General features: G+C 38.1%; 1 protein-coding gene across 1 annotated transcript in view; it reads left to right on the top strand.

Annotated features, from left to right (window-relative positions):
* The window catches only part of VAV3 (vav guanine nucleotide exchange factor 3), a 352,818-nt gene that overhangs the window by 175,559 nt on the left and 155,580 nt on the right, over positions 1–21,679 (top strand). The window contains exons 11-15 of the mRNA XM_055339940.1: positions 642–710; positions 2,594–2,680; positions 6,667–6,752; positions 8,265–8,397; positions 8,777–8,886. Coding sequence (XP_055195915.1) covers positions 642–710; positions 2,594–2,680; positions 6,667–6,752; positions 8,265–8,397; positions 8,777–8,886 — 485 coding nt within the window. The remainder of the gene's footprint in view (positions 1–641; positions 711–2,593; positions 2,681–6,666; positions 6,753–8,264; positions 8,398–8,776; positions 8,887–21,679) is intronic.

Below are 21,679 nucleotides of genomic sequence, written 5' to 3'. Positions count from 1 at the left end.
TGTTTAGGAAGAGTAACAGAAGACTAAGGTGAAAATCTAGGGAATGGTAACTTTCCAAGTTGCAGATAAAGAAGAAGGTATGAAAGACTGGTGAATAGGCAGAAATTTAAGATGGACTAACCAACAACGATAATAGCAACAAACAAAAGATTCTAATATCCCGGAAGCCAAGGGAGGGGAGTAACCATCAGAATCAGTTGGCAGTGAAGGGACATTCCATGACCTTTGAGAAGGATGTCAGTGTAATGGCAGGGAATAGAATTCTTTCAAAAAAATTTTTAATGGTTTATTTATTTAATCATGAGAGACAGAGAGAGAGAGAGAGAGAGAGAGAGAGAGAGGCAGAGACACAGGCAGAGGGAGAAGCAGGCTCCATGCAGGGAGCCTGACGTGGGACTCGATGCCGGGTCTCCAGAATCACACCCTGGGCCAAAGGTGGTGGCGCTAAACCGCTGAGCTACCTGAGCTGCCCAGTTTGCGATTTTTTTTTTTTAATGGAAACAGAACCTAGTTAGGTTGTACCAGATTTATTACATTTTGGTATAAAGAGTGATAAAAATGCATTATTTTAAAAAATATTTTCTTTCTGATATTTTGGTTTTAATTGAAGAAAGTATTACTGAACTGTGTCTTCCAAATAGGAACTGGTCAAACATACTACTGATCCTATGGAGAAGGCAAATCTGAAACTGGCTCTTGATGCAATGAAGGTAAGGCAAATGTGTCATTAACTTCTTTGTATTTTTTATTCCTGCCTAAAAACTAGAAAGTACAAATTGCTAATAAATACGTGTGATTTGCTAATATGTTATATAGCATGTTAAGTATTAGTATAGTTTTGCATTTGGTGGGGAGAGGTGGATATTTTTTGTGAAGATTTATGTATTTATTTTAGAGGGAGAGTGTGTGCACAAGTCGGGGGAAGGCAGAGGGAGAAAATCTTCAAGTAGACTAAACTCCCTGCTGAGCACCAAGCCCGATGGACCCTGATGTGGGGCTTGACCTCATGACCCTGAGATCCTAACCTGAGCTGAAATCAAGAGTCAGATGCTTAACTGACAGAGCCACCCAGGTGCCCCAGAGAAATGGATATTTTTAACTGAAAATAGATATCCCTGCATGAATTCAATTGTTAGACAAGGATACATAAAACCATGAGGTGTATTAAGATAGCTTTTGCTATTTATGAAAGTATGACAACTTTTATTACCACTGGGAATGATTTAATGGTTTTATTTCACATTCCTTTTGTGGTGACTAGTAGAAAACTGTTGGCTTGTGTAAGCAGCGGGTCAGCTGGTGACTTCAGAACACCAATGGGACTTCTTTTCCTCAAGGGACGGTATCTGCCCCGCTTACATCTGTGGATGCCACAAGTGGATTTCAGTTTGGGTTTCTATTGTAGGTAAATCTGAAAATCAAGAACTAGACGTAGATAAAGGCAGACTTTTAAGTATATTGGGGAATCTGTAAAACCTCAGTCTCTACGTGGTGCTGAACATTGACTTAGAAATACGTGCCCCTACCTTAAAACACATGCAGATATTTGTTCTCCAAACAAAATGCCAATGTGACTCTACTCAGAGCAGTGCTAATAATGACTTCTCTGAGTGAGTCCCTGTGTGGTTTCAGCGTTAGCTCTGCTGTTGAGCTGATTTTAGTACCCTGGCAGGAAATATCACACAATTATTTGTTACTGTTTTCAGAAGTCATACAAAGTTCCCAATTTTTAAAAAAAGTCATTTATAGATACACCCTCTGAAAAGTCAGACTTTCATTTAGAACAAAGTTAGGAACTGCTTTTGGTCAGGGTTCTGTTCCTGCTGTTGCAGATGAATTTAAGAGGGTAGAGAAAAAAGAAAACCCAGAAAACAGGAAAATCTAGAGCACATATAATAAAAATAGCAACTTACAGTATGGAGAGATTAGCTAATGTTTCCTCAAATATGAGAAAAGACATTTTAAAGTAGGTGAAGAAGGCACGTGGAGAACCGTGTCCAGCATTGTTTGTCTGCTTTTAATTCATTTTGGTGCTCTGAGGTTTTTCTCCTCTCTTTTGCTTTTCCTTCATTAAGCCTTTAAAATTGAACTGGCTGCCTTGACCAAATGCTCTTAGGAACCAAGACACTAACTGGTTGCAGAAAACAGTCCTGCTGGATTCACTGTCTAACTTTTAGTTACTTTTTTCTCCCTGCTGATCCTTCATTATTGCATTATTGACCTTATTCTCACCCATGTAAAAACGTAATTCTCTCAAGGTCAGTTATTAACGTGTCTGGAATTTACATTCTCCTGACCTAGTTTCCTTTTGTTGTTGTGTATGGTGGCAGATTTTGTTTTTGTTTTTTTATCCTTGTTCTTCTCAGAGGTGTGGTAAATGACAACTCTTCAGTCTTCCCAGCTGTACTCCAGACATTTTAAAATGGCTTTTGAGTTGCAGCTTTGATTGATTGGACATTTATTTTATTGTCATTGAAAAGTTAGGGTGATTACTTTTACTACTAATGAAATTAATGATGTGTTTTCTTTCAGTTTTCGTCTCTTCTCCAGTCTTATCATGACTTCTTTTTGTACCCTTCCCTTTATTCTTTAGGACTTGGCACAATATGTGAATGAAGTGAAAAGAGATAATGAGACTCTTCGTGAAATTAAACAGTTTCAGCTATCTATAGAAAATCTGGTATGTAATTATCTTTCTCTCCATCTTCCCTCACCCACAAATCAGAGGACATTCTACAAGTTGTTTTTGAAGAAAAGATTGTTTACCTTGACGTTTCTGTTGTTGTAGGTTTGTTTCTGATTCTTGGTTGACAGCATCCACACAGGTGTCTCGTGGCACCTGCGATACATGTAACATTGTGCAAGGACTTTCCACCACAGCTTATCTCTCTCTCCTTAATCACAGTATGCCTCTTCCCCTGGCTGTACAGATTCTAGACATTGGAGTTCAGTTTTTTTCTTTTCTTTCCCTTACCATATATATACACACTCTAGGCTCATTCCTGTTAATCTATTAATTTTATACATATTCACTGGGTGACTACTGTGTGCCAGACATTTTTCTTGGGGCTGGGGCTGTAACTATGAACAATGTGGTCTCATGGTTGAGGAAGCAGTGAAAAGAGAGTTTAAAAATGCTGCACTGAGATTTCTGCTGTGAACAGGGCGGGGCAACAGAGGACAATGAGAGTCCTAGTTTAGATAAGATGATTAGAAAAAGTTCTTCTGGGTCATTTGCCTCTTGCATCTGAAGCATAAGAAGCAGCCAGTGGTACAGAGATCGGGGGAGGGAATTCCAGGTGGAAGCCATAGCAAATGAAATGCCCAGAGATGGGTAAGAACCTGGGGTGTTCAAGAAGGTTGAAAGGCAAGAGTGGGTGAGTGAGTGAGGGGAAGACTGATGGGTCTGAGATGGGAGAGAGGAGGGCAGGAGGACTATGTCCCACAGCCTTGTAGACCAGGGCACTGAGCCAGGGTTTTTACTGTGATTACTGTGAGAAGCCAGTAAAGGTTTCTGTAGGAGAGTTTCATTCTGATTTACATTTCAAGAAAACCCTTTTAGCAGGCAGGCTAGTCAACAAGTTGTTGAGGTGGTGGTCTTAAGAAAGAGTTGGTGGAGGCCTGGATGGAGCTGTGGGCAGTGAAAATAGAGATGCCTGTTTGAAGGAAAGATACTTTTCTTGGTCGAGCAATTTTATTGCTGCCTTCTCTGGAATATCTTGAGCCTGTTTCTTTTCACATGTACAGTCACATCCCCCTTCCAGGACCCCATCTGCCGCCTTTCCAGTCATAGAAGCCTCCAGTCATTCCTTCACAAAGTTGCATTTCCAAATGGACTTTGCGATTCATTCTCTTTCCAACCTTGTCAACATTTGCTGTTGCCTTTGGGATTCAGCATGATATTTAAAGCCCTTGGTGATTTGGGCTTAAGCTACTTTCCTGAACTCATCCAGCTAGTACCTGCCCATGTACTTGACTTTGCAGGTCTCCTGCTGTGTTGTAAGGTCTCTAATTTGCCACACATTTTTATCATTCTGCCTTTGATGATAAATTGTCAAAGCCTAGAATGTCTTCCCATTATTTTCTAGCAAATTCCTTCAAGGTCCAACTAAAATAATTCTTTCCCTGATCTCTCATTATTACTTTCCCTTCATAATTCCTTAACATATTACCTGGATAGCTGTTTAGCATGGTGTGTGTGTGTGTGTGGTAAACTATATATGACATTGGCCAGTTTTAAATGTACAGTTTTGTGACATTAAATCCATTCATGTAGCTGGGCAGCTGACACCACCGTCCATCTCCAGAACTGTCTTTATCTTTTTAAAAATGAAGCTTTACCCATTCAACACTAACTCCCCATTCCCCCTTCCTCCCAGCCCCTGACAACCACCATTTTACTTGTGTCTTTGTGAACTTCTCTAGGTACCTTATATAAATGGAATCATGTAGGGCAGCCCTGGTGGCTCAGCGGTTTAGCGCTGCCTTCGGCCCGGGGTGTGATCCTAGAAACCCATGATCGAGTCCCACATTGGGTTGCCTGCATGGAGCCTGCTTCTCCCTCTGCCTGTGTCTCTGCCCCCCCCCCACACCATGTCTGTCATGAATAAATAAATAAAATCTTAAAAAAAATAAATGGAATCATGTAATATTTGACCTTTTTAACTGGCATATTTTATTTAGCATAATGTCTTCAGTATACATCCTTTGTAGCATGTATTTCATTTTTTAAAAAAAGAATTTCCTTTTTAAGGCTTTAAAATTTAACATTGATTGTATATACACATTTTGATTATCTATCTGTTGATGGACTCTTGGGTTTCTTCCCCCCTTTTGGCTATTGTGAATAATGCTGCTATGAACGTGATTCTGCAAATACATGCTTGAGTCCCTGCTTTCACTTCTTTTGGTTATGTACCCAGAAATGGAATTGCTGGATTATATGGTAATTCTAGGTTTAATTTTTTGAGGACTGGCTGTATTGTTTTGCACAGTGGCCCCATTTCACATTCCCACCAGCAATCACAGAAGTTCTAGTATCTCCACATCCTCGCTAACACTTTTTCTTTTCTTTCTTCTTCTTTCTAAAAAAAATAATATCCATCCAAATGGGTACAAAGCAGTGTCTATTATGGTTTTGACTTTTTATTTCCCTAATGATTAGGAATATTGAATATCTTTTCATATGCTTTTTTGGCCATTTGTATATCTTTCTGGAGAAGTCTCTATTCAATTCCTTTGCCTATTTTTGAATCAGGATTGCTTGCTTTTGTTGTTGAGTTATAGGGGCTCTTTCTATATTCTGGATACCAATTCTTATCACACATTTTGAAAGTGTTCTCTCCTATTCTGTAGGTTGCCTTTTCACTTTGTTGATAGTATCTTTTGCATAAAAGATTTAATTTTGATCAATTTCGAATTACTGTTCTTTTGTTGACAGTGCTTTCATGTTATATCTAAGAAAAGAAATCATTGTTAAGTCCAATGTCACAGAGCTTTTCCCTTGTGTTTTCATATAAGAGTTTAATATTTTTAGCTCTTTAATCAGCTTGGTATATTGCATAAGGTAAGGTTCCAACTTCATTCTTTTGCCTGTGCATATCCAGTTTCCCCAGAATCATTTGTTGAAAAGGCTGTCCCATCCCCTGAATGGTCTTAGTACTAGTTTCAAAAATCCTGTGACCATATATATGAGGACCTATTTCCAGGTGTTCTGTTCCATTGGTCTAAAAGTCTGTCTTTATGCAAATGCCACACTGTTTTAATGACCATAGTTCTGTAATAAGTATTGAAATCAGGAAGACTAAGACCCCAACTTTGTTCTTTTTCAAGTTGTTTGCCTATTGTTTGACCTATTAAGAGTTCCTTGAGATTCCTTATGAATTTTAGGATGGAGTTTTCTATTTTGTAAAATACATCTTGGGGACCTTGATAGAGAATGTCTATTTTTATACTTTCATGCAGTACAGTTAATTATATAGCTGCTTCCTTTATTAGAATGTAATTTCCTAGATGTTAATGATAATTTTCAGTCAATTCTTTTTCCCCTTAGCATCTTGTACAGTAGGTGTTCATAAATACATTATTTTTTTTTATTGCCAGCCTCTGAGGAAATGGTTCATTATTTTTAAGCATTAAGTCATACTTTTCATTCTTGAGATCTTAGCTCAAGGAAGCTATCCTTAACTTCCTAGACCAAATTAAGCCCCTGGAAACATGCATGTTTCCTGTACTCTTTCTTCATGGCTATTGCACATTTATAATTATATACTTCTGTGAATATTTTTCCCCCACTAGGCCGGGGTTATTTTGCCCCCTATCTCCTAATGTGTCTGGCACACGGTAGGTGATCAGTAAGTGTTAGTTGCTGTAACTTTGTTGTGATTTGAATTCTTCCAGTTAATTCTTGCTTTTGGTAGCTTCCCTCTTCAGGTTATAAGTAAAGTTAATTAATGTTCTCAGTATACTCCCAAGGATGTCCAAGGACAGACTGTTTTCAAAAGTGTATCATGTAGACCTGAGCTTTTTAGGGTATGTGTGCTAAAAATGTAAAATGATAAAGCCTGTAGTGTAATAAGGTAGCTGTCCCTAGCAAATATCCTCGCTAATATTTATTTGTTTTTACATGATTACAAAAAACTGACACATGTAAGTTTTATATTTTAGAACCAACCAGTTTTGCTTTTTGGACGACCTCAGGGAGATGGTGAAATTCGAATAACTACTCTAGACAAGCATACGAAACAGGAAAGGTAAGAAAAGAGGAGCAAATACTGATTTTCAGAATAAGTGGTATCAGAAGATTGAGAAAACAATTCTCTTAGGACAAAGGAGGGAAACAAAGGAAGAAAAATAAGGAGACACACCAACCTATGGTTTTCTAAAAATTTTCCAATAGATATGTTAGGTATTTTCTTCTCTGTTCTGGTATCTGTTGATTTGTCTAAGTTCTTAAAGGGATATGACAAACAGAATGTCAGCTGAGGCTCCAAGGGACACATTAAAATGAGAGTAGAGATAAAGTAATAGATAACACAATTGTTTTAGATTTCTCTTTTTGGGATACATTTGAAAACAGCCAAAAAAATACGAGATGTCCTAAAAAGGAAGTCTTAAGTGGGGAAAATTTCATGATATTTTCTTGAGGGAAGTTCAGGTTAGTGAGTTTAGCCTGGTATCCCAAATTATATACATAGGATTGCTAATCTGATTCATTTGATTAAACTGGCCATTTTCTGGAACCTTTGGAGCGAGAAAGTGAGCCAGCAGGGGGCAGTGTCAGCTTTTGCTTCCAACTTGATACCCAGCCTTTACAGGTAGCTCCCAGGAGATCCATATCCTTTTTAGCATCTCCAGAAAAGAAGTCTTTGAAAATGATGCCAGGACTAGAGCTGTGTGAATGTATCATTGTCTTTATCATTATTTTAAAATGCATACATGTTAATTACTGAGAATTTTTGAAAAGATAAAAAATATTAGTGTTGAACGATAGGATTACAAGGTTTGTTTTTCTCCAGTTACATTGTTTTTAACAGTTAAGAGAAATATCAACCCATAAATATAAGCATAATTTTTCTAGTTTACATTTTGCTCATACGCTGTTCAATTTGCATTTCAGGTGGTCCATAAAATCATGTGGAGCAACATAGAGGGTAAAAGTGCAGGTTCCAGTTAGATCTGGGTGTGAATCCTGCTCTTCATCTCACTAGCCCTATGGCCTTGAGCAAATTACTTAACTTTTTTAATCCTCAGTTTCCTCCCCAATAAAATGAGGATGAAAATAATACCTCAGCAGATGGTCCTGAGGATTTAAATTATGTGAGTCATCTTTATGAAAGGGATGGACACTTCTCAACACATTCTGGCCGACTCCTAGAAACATCAGAAGTTAACTGCTATTGTTGTCATTACTATTCTGTAAATGTTTTGGCTTTTAAACTAAAAAAAAAAAAAAAGATAATTGCTTATGGACACTTTGTGGCTTATCTCAGTTGTTCCTTACAGCAACTCTGTATTGTGTATATTCTTACTATAATTTTGCATATTTTTTTTTTAATGAAACTAAGGTAGACTAAGGCCATTCATTCAGTAAAGGGTAGCACCAGGGTATGTACAATTCATTATTTTCTGTGTCCAACACTGCCTTTGTTTTTCATTCCAAGAAAAAAATATTTGGTCGGTTTAATTAGATTTTACCAAGGAAAAGTTAACATCCATGCTTCCAAACCATTTTAAATCTCTTTCTCTCTCTCTCTCATTCTTAGGCATATCTTCTTATTTGATTTGGCAGTGATTGTATGTAAAAGGAAAGGCGATAACTATGAAATGAAGGAAATAATAGATCTTCAGCAGTATAAAATAGCCAACAATCCTACAACCGATAAAGAAAATAAAAAGGTGAATTTTTGAAAATTAATTACTATATTTTACTCATAGCTTTGAATATTCAAGGAAAGTATGCTCATGCATTAATGTGAGAGGGCTTATCGATGCAGGTGTTTTGTCTTTCTAGAAATTGGTTAGGAACAAGCCTCTGTGAGAAATAATCGGACAGGGCCACCACTGACAGTGATCATCTCCGGTGCCTTCATGGCATTCGCATGATGCATGTGGCCTCAGAGCTGCTAGAGATGTGACGTGGACTACAGAAATCTGATCGTAGCTTGAATGCCGATGATGTTAGGAGTGGTTTGTGGGTGCCTGTGGGGTGGGTTAGGGAATTAGGAAGCACGATGTTACTGACGGGACCTGCTAACCCGAGACTGAATTTCCGCAGTGGTCTTACGGCTTCTACCTCATCCATACCCAAGGACAGAATGGGTTGGAATTTTATTGCAAAACAAAAGACTTAAAGAAAAAATGGCTGGAACAGTTTGAAATGGCTTTGTGAGTATTCCTGCTTTTCAAAGTGCTCTTTCTACTACTGAAATCTCTTACGAATAATGAACTCTCAGTAAATGTGCCCCAGTGCTCGCAGCGTGTGTGGAGTCGGGGAGACACTGGGCCTGGGGGCCCGTGGCTCTGCCTGGGACCTTGGCCAGGCAACGTGGGAGGGAGGTCGTGGCAAATTTCTTCAAGAAAAAGACAGAGGGAGCTCTAACCTTCTGTTTGACTTTCTCCTCCTGAGCATGTTGTAATTCTTTAGCTTTCTGCAGCCTGTGAAAATATTCACTATTCTTAATGATAAACTTTTGATATAATTATTGTATTTTATGTAGCTCTTTGAATTAGAAATAGCTCACAAGCCTACACCTTCATCCATATACAGATCTTAATAGAAAGATGCGTTTCTTCCCCTCATTTGTTTTTTTAGCTCATTTGTGGTTTGGGTCCTAGATAAATGCTTGATGTATTCAGTGAATGTTTGAAGGGCTTGATTTCTTTCAGTGTTCTTTCCTTTTATTAAAGTGGAAGCTCGATAAAGATGTAGAAATAAGTCAGACCTATTTCAAAGAGAATAGCATAAAGAGATGTAATTACACAAGTACACAAGAACATGTTCTTATAGGGGTTTCATTTTAGTTTTGATGTTTTGATGTTTTGGGATTAAAAGGTGCATAGTGACCCTTATTATGAAAACATGGAGGTCACCCTGAAATTGAACCTGTTAGCAGAGGTGAAATTCAGAAGAAAAAGAAACAAAAAAAAAAAACAAAAACAAAAACAAAAAAACAAACAAAAAAAAACCAACCAACACTTTTGTGATTTGTTTCATTTGTATTCTAGCACTGTTTACCATTTGTGGACAAATTCTATCAGACTTTTTGTTTGTTTCTTCTTTTGCTTTGTTTTAAGAAATGCTCATGTTAATGTAAAATGGGGGCAAGATTAGAATGTTTTAGTGTAGTTCTGAAGTGAGAAAAACAGATTTTCTTGAGATTATTTTATCTAACATTTAAAGAGGAATGATTATGCTGCTAAAATAGTTTTAAGCTCTTAGACAATTCTGGATTCAGCAAGAACCACTGCCATGAGTTGGCTGCATAGTCTCAGCTAAATTCATTATCTCTCAGAGCCTTGGTTTCCTCCTCTGTAAAATAAGGATAATAATATTTTGAATTCCAGATAATATGTTTCGGGCAGAGTGCTTGCCAAATGGTACACCAGCAGTCACATGGTGTTGAACAATAGGTGATATTTATTGCTAGCACTATTACTAATATTGTTTTATATTTAGGATCTTCTTGTACTCATGAGGACTTGCAAAATCTGAAGGCACCATCCCAGGATACAATTATAGCCCGTATAATGTATTATTATTGGTCACAATGGTGAAACAAGAGGTTAGCAGATGTGTGCATTGATGCCACAGCTACACTACAGGTCCCCTGGGTGGGGCCTGAATGATGAAGTTGGTGGCATCGGCCCAGTGTCTTATGGGTGGTGGGCTACATCATAAACCTAGGGTGCTGTTTTAATGAGGTTTCAAGTGGTAGGCATGTCTACCAGGGGTTGGTGACAGTGGGCAAAGGCAGGGCTGATCTCAGCCCTTTGCTCTTGTGGGAATGATGTTAGGCTAGTATTTTCTTATGGGTTCTCTTTGGCTATATTATCTGTAGGTGAGTGAAAAAATTTCTGCAGAGGAAGGAAGTTACATTTCTTATCCAGAGCATGCAGGCTCCTTAGACTGTATGTTAAGCATGTCAGTTAACATTTTGTGCAGTTGCCATAAATCAAACTGCTTTACACTGGATACCAGAGATTTAATAAGTTGGATGCTTTTCTCTCTTTTGTGTTAAAAAAAAAATCTGGGGTAGGTAGATGAGGGGTAACCTGGTGGCTCACTGGGTATCCTCAGGGACCCAGGCTCAGGTCTTTGCTGTCCATTATCAGCATTTGGCTTCTGTACTCAAGATTTGTCACTTTGTTGTCCAAGGTAGCCCTGGAGCTCATTATAAACTCCGTATCCTAGGCAGCAGAAGGTGACCCCTCACTTTTAAGCATCCTTTGCAGACAGATAACACCACAAACTTCTGTTACATAATACTGACTGGAACTTGGTCATGTGGCCACATCTGTCACAGGGAACCTAGCAAATACAATATTTATTCCAGGCAGGATAGTGCTTGGCTGAGAATCAAAGTTGTCTTATGGAAGAAAGGAGAAATTTGCACTTGTAGACAACTACTAGTCACTGCTTTATAGCTGTATACCTATGGGAGTATGGGTGGATTGAAATTGTTTCACCACAAGAAAGATGGCTGTACCACGCATAGGAAACCGGGATTCTTAATCTTTGAGCATCTTCGAGGCACCTCACCAATATAATTAAACCTCCAAGTGGCTGTTTGTATTTCAGAATTCCATTGACTGCCCATGCAGATGGTGAGAGGGTGGAAGTACCTTTTTTGAGAATTGCTCAAAGTCGAAGTTGAGGGCTTCTATAAGCAGGGATTATGCCAATTATGGCAAAGTAAAATTAGTCAGGATTTTACTCAAGCATCAGAATATTCCATTATTTTATTTCCTCCCCTCTTTTTTGAGGCTTGTTATGCAGGAAAGCCCTGCTTAGTAAGACAGCTCCTGCTTGTCTTGTGTTCAGGAAAATAGGATAATCTAGGTGAGTTCTGAAGCTTACAATGTTACCTGTTGTTCAAATTTTGCTGTTTTATCCATTATCTAAAGTTCTAGTACCCTTATTCTATAAGCCAGGGAGAATAAAAGAAAACTAAGAAGTCCAGCAGCATTCCTGACAGCCCATGAACAACAGTAAGCCTCGGGTACCTCCCCACGCTGGTTTTTGCCAGTGTCTTTAGCACTAACATGGGACACACAGGTCCTCTTGAGCGTTCTGGAGTGTTGCTTTAAGGAACTCAGAGAAAGAAAGGGAGGCATCGGTGGGAGGGTGGTGGGAAATCAGGGGAGGTGATATTTTAAGACTGATGAAATGCTTGCCAGGTCTATTTACAGAAGATGGCAGTTCTGCTGTTTATAGGATGATTGGATCATTTTTATTTTAAAAAAATTGCAAATCACCTTTAAGATGTTTAAAATACTGCTTTTAATTTAGAACATTAAAAAAGACCATAGAAAAACATGAATACCAATAAACAGTAAGTACCCAGTAAATGTGTATCATCTCCCCAGAGGTGACCTAAATCTCAGCCTGTGTCTTTGCCGGGCACATCCCCACCCCTGCTCAGTAGCCGTGTTCTCTGACCTTCTTTGGCCATAACCACTTCCAACATTTAAAATATGCAGTGAACCATGTCAGAATTTGGCAAACCTCTGTTGGAAAGGCTGAACAAAGAGAAAAGCAGCGGTGACCCACTTGGATAGGGCAGGGAGAACAACTTTTTTTCCCTTTTTCTCCTGTGAGAATTGGTAGTAGGATGGATTGCTAGAGGTTGTTGGAATGGTTACTGAACCAAATAAGGCTGGGAACCATAGTTCTGGGGGACTCTGCTCTGAAGAATGTATTTAACATCTTTAAGAGATGAATGCATATATGTTGTTTCTTTTTTTTTTAAATTTTAATTATTCATGAGAGACAGAGAGAGAGAGAGGCAGAGACCTAGGCAGAGGGAGAAGCAGGTCCTATACAGGGAGTCCGATGCAGGACTCAATCCCAGGACCCCAGGGTTACGCCCTGGGCCGATGGCAGACGACCACTGAGATACCCGGGCATTCCATGTTGCTTATTCTTAATTTATTTCCAAAAGTGCTTTTGTCACTGTCTCACAATTCCATTTAGTTTTCTTTTTCTGTGAAGTAAGATGGCAAATATTTTTATTAGCTTTAGCTAGTTTTTGTAATGATACAGGAGAATGTGGGTGTGAGTGCCTATAGCAATGTTGAAAATATTGTCAGGAAGCTTATGGATATGTTTTCCCCCAACCCCCTGTATCCAGTGTTGTTTTTATGAGTTCTCCTGTTTGATTTAAATTGATAAACATTGTTATACCCATTTTATAGCTCCAGAAACTAGCAATCATGGGAGTGTTTTAGCAAATCTGTACAACTTCATTGCTATATAATTTATAATAGAGTTCAGGATCTCAGTTCATAGCAATTTCTTTATCCATGAAGGTGCTAAAATAAGCAACTGGACTCAAATCCTGTTACTTAAGACTAGAGTCAGATTTTCTTTTTCTGGTCCCCTCTATCCCCCTCACTGTAACTAAAACCTGAAGATCATGCAGTTTCTTTAACTGTTCCAGAAATAAGTCAAAGTTGGGTAAAATATGAAATAAATAGATTGAATAATAGACTGGGAAGGCATTTTAAAGAAAGAAAAAGTAAAATGGTGAGGGGAAGCATTACAGATGGTAGAAAGTGGTAGAGTGGTAGTTTCGGAACCAGCCTCTGTAGTGTTTACTGAAGGCAACTGAAAGGTTCCCTTGGCTGGAATTTAATCTGACTGACTTGACTCAGTTCTTGAAATTTTAACAATGTATATAAATCCTTTGAATAAAGAAGGTCTCTTGGAAGATGTATTAGCATTATTCCCACTGTCTAAGCTTCCTTCATTGTGTGTCATAATGGCACAGTGCTACATGGTTTTCTTAGGAAGAATAACAGAGAGATACTAACGTGTGCTCCTGTGCTCAAAGATTAGCCCAGGATAGTTAGGGCTAATTGCTAAGTTAGCAATTTGTTGCTAAGTGTTAAATGCAAAGACTGGTTGTTGGGAGAAGAGTAGGAGAAGGGGATGTGGAAATTATAGAGCCAGGAAGGGATTCTGGGACCTGGTGGCATTGTCATGTTGGACATCTGGAAGGACAGGCCCTGAACTTTGTTTCCTAGGATGAACCTCGAACTGCTAAAGGACTGCTCTCTAGCTAGGGTGGGGCCCGGGGCAGGAATCTAGCTATTAAACTCCACAAATTGCATATGATCTGAGCCACAGTGTTTCTAATTTATTCCCCCCATTTACTTCCAGAAGGAATTTGAGGTCACTCACCATAAAAAGCACACATGCCACGGAATTAAAAAGAAAAATTTAAATCATCAGAGGTCAAACAGAACAATGTTTCAAAGCATTTTCCTCACACTCAGGATCTACTAGATAAGAATACTTTGTTGAAATTTACCTTCTGTAGTTTGTATTATAAAAGCAATTAGTATGTTTTTCACATTTTAAATATGAAATTATATTTTATCAAACAATTTAAAAAACATAAAATTTGTTTAAAGATATTGCTCAGATAGTTTGAATATCATAGAGATAATTACTGGAGGAAATTACATTCATTCTCCAAGTACTTACTGAGCACTTGCCTTGTTGCTAGATATTATTGGAAGCCCTGAGCGTATAACAATGAGCAAGCTATTGCAATTGAATTTAAATACTGTAATTTATAAATATAATAATTTTTAGTTAATATATAACGGATTGAATTTAAAGACTGAACTCTTGGGTGTTTCTAGCTGAATAATATCTTCCTCCCAATCCCATTTGCTGAAGTGTAAATAGATGGAAGTCCAGGAAGTGCCTTTCTCCCTCAGCCTGTGGTCAGTTTCTCACCAATCACTGCAGATTGAATCTGACCACTTGGTTGCGATCTTCATGTTCACCTCCCTGGTTTAAGCCGTTCACATCTCTACTGAGCTTCTGTCTTCCTTGCCCCCTCCTTACCAGTCTGCTCTTCAGGAAGCATCCAGTGTGATCCATTTGTGGCCTGGCCTCCTTCAGACCCTTCATTGGCTATTTAATGTAATAGATATAATCTCCAGTTTCTTGCCAGGACCTAAAGGCCCTTCGTGATTTTATGATTTTATCCTGCCTGTCTTTCCAGCCAATCTCCTATCAGTCTTACCTGTGCTCATTTTACGGTGATTAGATTGAGTGGATTTCAGTTCCTGGAGAATGCACAGGCCTCAGGCAACCACCTTTGAGGCTTCCCTACCCAGGATGGCCTTTCCTCCTGTGCTGTATCCTATTGATCTTGGTTTTAAATGGTCACTTCGTAAGAGGGATCTTTCCTGACCATTATGCTAAATCAGTAACCTTACCTCCCCAGTATACTCTCACAATTGTAATTATATGGCCCGACAAAAATTGTCCAAGGGTAGTATTTATAGCCTTCCCTCCACTCCTCCACCCCCTGCTTGTTAAAGAAAATCTGTTAGGTGCTTGCCCACTATCACCTATTTTTTCTCCTTCTAAGGAATAGAGATTCCTTCTTGCTTACTGAGAGAGAAGCTAATATGAACTGTATGGTTAATGCTAGAAGAAAGGAAAAAAAGAAAGCTTCATGGTTCTGGGAATGGAAAGGAAATTTGAGCTTTTGGTATGAATGAGGCTCTGGAGCTATGGGGGTTTGAAGAATTTGGAAAGGAGAAAAGCACCTTTTGATATACATATCTGTGGATTCTGAATTATATTCCCTTTTATGTCCTTTGAAATCTTAAGTAAAGAATGCAATTGCCTTTTGGTTATTTCAGTTTCTATATGTGTACCTTTGAGTTGCCAAGGATGAACTGCCTTAGCCCTTCGGTTGATGGGGTCACCATTGGATCCATTTTGTGACTCTTTCTCCCTTGGACTAAAAACACCAAGATGATACACATCCTGTCAGTGTTGTTCACACGCATGAGGAGCATGTGAACAGCTAGCGCAGCTCCTGGCACATAGTGGAAAATCATAGTTTTAATGTAAATCTGAAATTTTATTCAAGTTTTCTGATAAGGGTAATAAAAAAAACCCCAAAGACTTGATGGGTTAAGGAATTCTGTTGTTGGACAAAAATATGACAACTGCTCTTGATGGAAAGAAACTTTTTCTAGCATGATAAGAATGTTTTATAATTTGGGTCCTTAGGTAGGAGATACTAAAAAACATATTCTCTTCTAGCGGCATGAGAGTTTTTGAGATTCTAGAAGTTGATGTTACATATAATTATTTTTTTCTTAAATTAGCCTTCAAAAATAAAACTTAGTTTCTTAAAGGCATTTTTGTAGTCATCCAACCTGATGCTTCTAGGTTGTTTCTTTTTTTCCTTCCATATATGTTTCTTTCTGGCAGACTGACTCGATGCTTGGATGGAACTTCTAGAACCAACCAGGATATGGGTAATTTCCATATTACCTAGACTCTTTCACATAATGCTGACCTAATCTCTAGTTTTGCTGGAAACTGCAGAGCAATATGGAGTTCACATGCTATCTGGGCCTCCTTGCTTCTGGAAGATGTGGGAAGAATTTGGCCCAAACTCCAGGTCGGTTCTGAGGTACTCAGAGCATACCTACTTCCTCACATTTCCCTCTATCCCAGCTCCTGACCCAGAAGAAACGCAGTCATGGCCTAGATTTTGTGATACTGGCAGGTGGCACAAGAGAGGCTCATTTCTGTGCACCTGTTTCCTCTGCCATTTCACTGGTCTCCTTGGCCTTCTCAGTTGGACCCTCCTCACTATATGCTGCTCCCTACAGTGGACCAGTAGGCCTGGAATCACTGCTTCTCCTCTGGGGCCTGACTAGTCAGGCCAGAGGGAGCGTGCCTACCCTCGCCATTCTGGGATTTAGAGGAATAAAGCTGGGTTATGTTATGTCAGTTCAAGATTAAGAAATCTGCTGAGTGTCGCAAGTGAGGACGCTCTTTGCAACTGGTTAGTGAGTGATCCATATTTATAATATTTAACTTGGCATTGTATTGTGCACATTTAAAGACTGTGTGTACACTTTTGCCTAGATGGAGACCCTTCTTCCATCTACATGAAACTAAGTCAGAAAATTTTAGAGCAGGTCCAAACTACTACTACTACTACTACTACTACTACTACTACTACGGGCATGGAGGTATTATTCTTCTCATCTTTTCTTCTCTTGGTCCTTTTCTTCATTAGGAGGTCTACTTGGATCTTCTCAAATATATAAGTAAATATCTTTTGAGACTATGAATTTTATCTCTTAGAACAGGGGCCAAACATACTTTTGTTGTAAGGGGCCAGAAAGTAAATATTTTAGGCTTTTTGGACCATATGGTCTCTGTCACAATTACTCAATTCTATCGTTGCAGTAATAACACATCCGTGGATAATACATAAATGAACAAGCATGGTGTGTTCCAATAAAACAGGTGGTGGGCCATATTTGGCTCATGAGCTGCAGTTAGCACCCATGTGTTACAACCCAAAGATGATGATTTAGGCCTAGGGAGTGTAGTGAGTATGTGTTACCACTAAATGGTCTCTGCTATAATGGAACCACCCGGTGGCCTTTTGTAGTCGTGTGACTTTTTTTTCTTCTTAGTAGCACTAATTCCTGTTGAGGCCATCATGATGATTTAGCTACAGAATGTTTTCATTCCACCAAAACCAAAGCAAAAATCCCTGGATGTATTATCTGTATTTGACATTATTTTGTACTGTCCAAATGAATATCAAGAATATCTGCTCCAAGACCAGACTGCACCTATTCAGGTATCTGGTTTCATTAAGTTTTATTAGGTGGTTTATTAGAAAGGACTGTGAGGCCCAAAGAATCCAGGCCAGTAGCAACAACAGGGTAAGCTTTTCTTTCCTTAATAGTCAACCACATCAGCAAAGATGACTTTGTGGTCCATGATGGCTCTTTGTGCTCTTGGGGCATTTTCTTCCCAGCAGTAATGACATTTGTGCCTGTTATTTATTCTGAAATTTCCTCCCTGGCAAGCACACCAAGAAAATTAGAAGGAGCAAAGGAAGACTCTGGTGGTATCAAGAGTTGGCCCAAGGGTGAGCCTTCCTGGATGTGCCCTATGTGGGAGTGACATTTTTACTTTGCTAACACCTGCTTTGGCATTTTCTGGGTGTTCAAAGCCTGTGTCAATGTCTACTGGAAACTGGTAGCCTTACGGCATATTACCAAAATATCAGTCCACAAAGCAGCTCTGTACTGTCTGCCCACGTGCATTTTTGTGTTTTTGGAGAAATGTTTTTCTTTAAAAACAACCTTTTTTTCTCCTTAAAAGGCTTTCTTTACCAGTTTTTAATACAAATAATTTGTTTATGGATATGAGATCCATGCAGACTTGATCTCTTGGCCCTGGGCTGTGCTGAATCTCATGGTACTGACCTATTCACATTAATCTCCCAAGTTGAAGCCAGCTCAACTCTCCCTGAATCTAATGTATTATCTATAACCTTTCAAAATTGGCAGTTAAGTCAGTGTAGGGAACTAAACCGCAGCTTCCTGGCAGCAATAAAAGGAAGTAGGACACGGGACAGTGCTCAGAAAAACCACAGCTGTCATTAAATGGAGTCTTTCAGTAGCCTGTTTGATCCAGAAACATGTAAAAGCATTTCATGCATGACAAAGCATTAGTAAATATTAAATAGTATTCTTGTTCTGTTATTGCCTAGTGGGGATCAACCTCTCTCCTTTTTCTCTGGTTATATTTAATACTTACTTGACATTTTTCTGGCATTCCTGAGCATGCTTATAAAGGAGGAGTCCTATGCAGGAAGAGGAATGGATAGATACCAAAATTTCCATCAACCAATAAGCATTATTCTGTAAAAACTAAATGCAAGTAACATTGTTAAATTGAATTAGTGTTGGGTTTCTCTGAGCTTTTGTAACAGACCCTTTGATCTGTTGTGCTTTTCTTCTTCTTAAATGAATAATAATGCAATGAGGGCTGTTTAACTTTTTTTAATAAGTTTATTTTTTATTGGTGTTCAATTTGCCAACATACAGCATAACACCCAGTGCTCATCCCATCAAGTGCCCCCCTCAGTGCCCATCACCCAGTCACCCCTACCCCCCGCCCACCTCCCCTTCTACTACCCCTAGTTCATTTCCCAGAGTTAGGAGTCTCTCATGTTCTGTCTCCCTTTCTGATATTTCCCACTCATTTTCTCTCCTTTCCCTTTATTCCTTTTCACTGATTTTTATATTCCCCAAATGAATGAGACCGTATAATGTTTGTCCTTCTCCGATTGACTTATTTCACTCAGCATAATAGAGGGCTGTTTAACTTAACAGTGATAGTCACTGTGCTGCCTCCAGCTTGTCTGGGTAACGTAAATAACACAAAGAGTATGTTTGTTTTGGAACTGTTCATTGTATTGTGTCAACTATATATATGGTTTCCTCTTAAAAAAATGACGTGGTCCGTGAATTCTGTAATAGTGAGCACACCTTAATTTATAAGTGTAAACCTGATAGTTAATGTCATATGTACGACTTGTAGAATATTTTTTGATAAGAAATTATTAGATCATAGGAGTTATTACTTTGGTCATACAATACAAAATAAGCTAAGATCGAAGACTGGAAGTCTTTATAGTGGAAACAAAGGGAGAAACTGTTTTTCCTCTTCACAAGAGAGTAGTCAATAGCTGTCTAGTTGGAGAGAGAGGAAAGTCAAGCTTGAAACACTGATTGAATGAGACTAAATATTGTGTATCTGTATTTGTTTGTTCATGTATTTCGTGAGCATCTCCTACCTCCTGCCCAGGAACTGGTCTAGGCAGCCTGGAAATAATGATGAGTAAGGCAATTCTCTTCTCTCATGGGGTTTACATTCTAACAAGGCATATTTTCAAGTCAGCATTATAATGTCAATGCAAAGCAGTGGTAAATTGCAAGGTAAATGAAGGCTTATAGCACGCATGATTTGATGTGAGGAGAATGGAATTGGGAAATTTCAGTGTAGAAAAATCCAGTGCATGTGATCTTGCTACCAGGCAAATTTGAAAGTTAGTGACCTTCTGGACAATCTAAGAAAGACATTTGCAGCTGAAGTTTTTGTTTTTCATGTAGAAAAAGTTATTATAGGTTAATCATATATGGGTTTTTTTTTGCTTTAAGTATAATTAGGGAAAATGCCATAGAACACAGATAAGTAATTTAGAAAAATTAATTTGTTCTAGGTGTTTTTTCTCCCATAACTCTTCCTTACAGTGGATTGAATGAAACCTGTCTGTGTAAGTGTGATTTCCTAATGTAATTTCTGGGGCCTAAGTAGAACATATTTCTTTCTTCTACTGGTAACCCTTCAGATATTGGAAGGTAGCTATTCCTCCAACTTTGTGTTTTAAACATTCTTTCCCTTAAATAAAAAGAAACTTAATTTGGAAAGATGGTTTCATTACCTAGTTTAGTTGAATGGTAACCTGGATCAGATAAAGGTATAGGTAAATTGAATGTTTAGTTTCAGTCCAGTATTATGGGCAGGGTGTGATGCCAATTGCTGTCATCCCTGCAAAAAAAAGTAAATGAGGCAGTTTTAATCTTAAAGGCATTTAGAAATCAATTTGGGGCCTTCTGATTGAATTATGCATGGCATTTTTTTCTGATTCTGAGTATTATAAGGAAGATTTCAGATTTTAATTCCTTCATTTAGAGTATTTAGAGTCTGGTGGCATACAGGGATAATGCCTTACTCTTATATAGTGCTTTATAGTCTCTAAAGCATTTTTGGATAATACTTCATTTGATTATTAAGGAGTTCTGTGAGGTAGCCAGGGGGTATTAGCCTTTAAAAAAAAAAAAGAAAGAAAAAAAAAATAGAGGAGAGATTAAGTGTTTCGTGTGTGCTTTTTTTTTTTTAATTTAACAAGTGGCAGAGACTGATATTGAATCTCAATCCAGAGCATTTTCCTTTGCCCCATGCTGTCTCATTTATAGCAAGAATACCTACTGTTGTTCTCCGAAGATGAAATTTTCCTTCAGTTTGTTTTATAAGAAGAGGTATTTTTGTATGGTATATTCACATACTGAATGAAAAATATGATTTAGAACCTAAATACTTTCCACTTATTTTGTAGTGATGCTGTTGGGTAAAAATTGGATATTTTTTTACAGAATCAAATAATAACATCCATTATTATTAACAATTTGTAAGGATGACTTGGGCTTCAGAGAATTTCCTTAAAGTAAGTTAAGATCTTAATTTATAAATTAATTATTAGAGAGACTTTTGATCACATTATAGAATTGTGCTTAATCTATGCAAAGTTTTGATTTGATTTGATGGTGTTTTCTTTTTTCCAGTTGTCTAAAGAATATGATTTCAGTCTCAGAGTTTAAATTATCTTTTTAGAAGTAAGGGCAATGGGGAGGAAGAGCCTTATGGGTCTGAGACTAAATAAGCTCTGGCTAGTTAACAGTGTGGATTAAGATGATTCTTAAATGTATATGTTTGCACTGTGGTAACAATGTACATCACACAAGTCATTAGAGATACGAACACAGTGTGATAACACTCATTTTTCTCCTTTAGGATGAACTTTGGACTAATGTTGAATAGCCTCTTTTCACTGGGGAGAGCCCAATTTGAAGCAGTTATCAGAAGCATGTGTTTGGCCTGTCTGTTGCTTATTAGAATAGCAGACTTTCTTCTAAACATCTTTGCCTAGAAAACATTGAGATTGGGAGCTCAGATTATCTGACTTAGAAGTTATTAGAATATTCCAGTGGCTGGTGGTTTTAGTCCTATCCGCATCTTTGTATCTGCAATATCATAGTTTGCACAAAGCAGCTAGCCCTTTGATGAAAAGGAAAAAAATTTCTCAAAAATCACAAATCCCCTAAATTAATGGACTTTATAAATTAAAAAATTCATAAAAATATTACTGTCTTACTTTATGAAGTTTGCTATAGTAAACAACAAAAACCCTTTAGAATTTATTATTCTTCCAATCTTTCCTGGCATCAATCCTATGAGAGAATTAATATTCAGTGACATTAACTTTGTCTTCCAAGTACAATGCTATGCTTTTAATATTTGTCTTATTAAATCTTCACGGAA

This window comes from Nyctereutes procyonoides, unplaced genomic scaffold (assembly GCF_905146905.1).
Source record: "Nyctereutes procyonoides isolate TBG_1078 unplaced genomic scaffold, NYPRO_anot_genome, whole genome shotgun sequence".
Taxonomy (NCBI): Eukaryota; Metazoa; Chordata; class Mammalia; order Carnivora; family Canidae; genus Nyctereutes; species Nyctereutes procyonoides.
The sequence above is the reverse complement of the archived record's forward strand: the minus strand, read 5'-3'. Positions and strand labels throughout refer to the sequence as shown.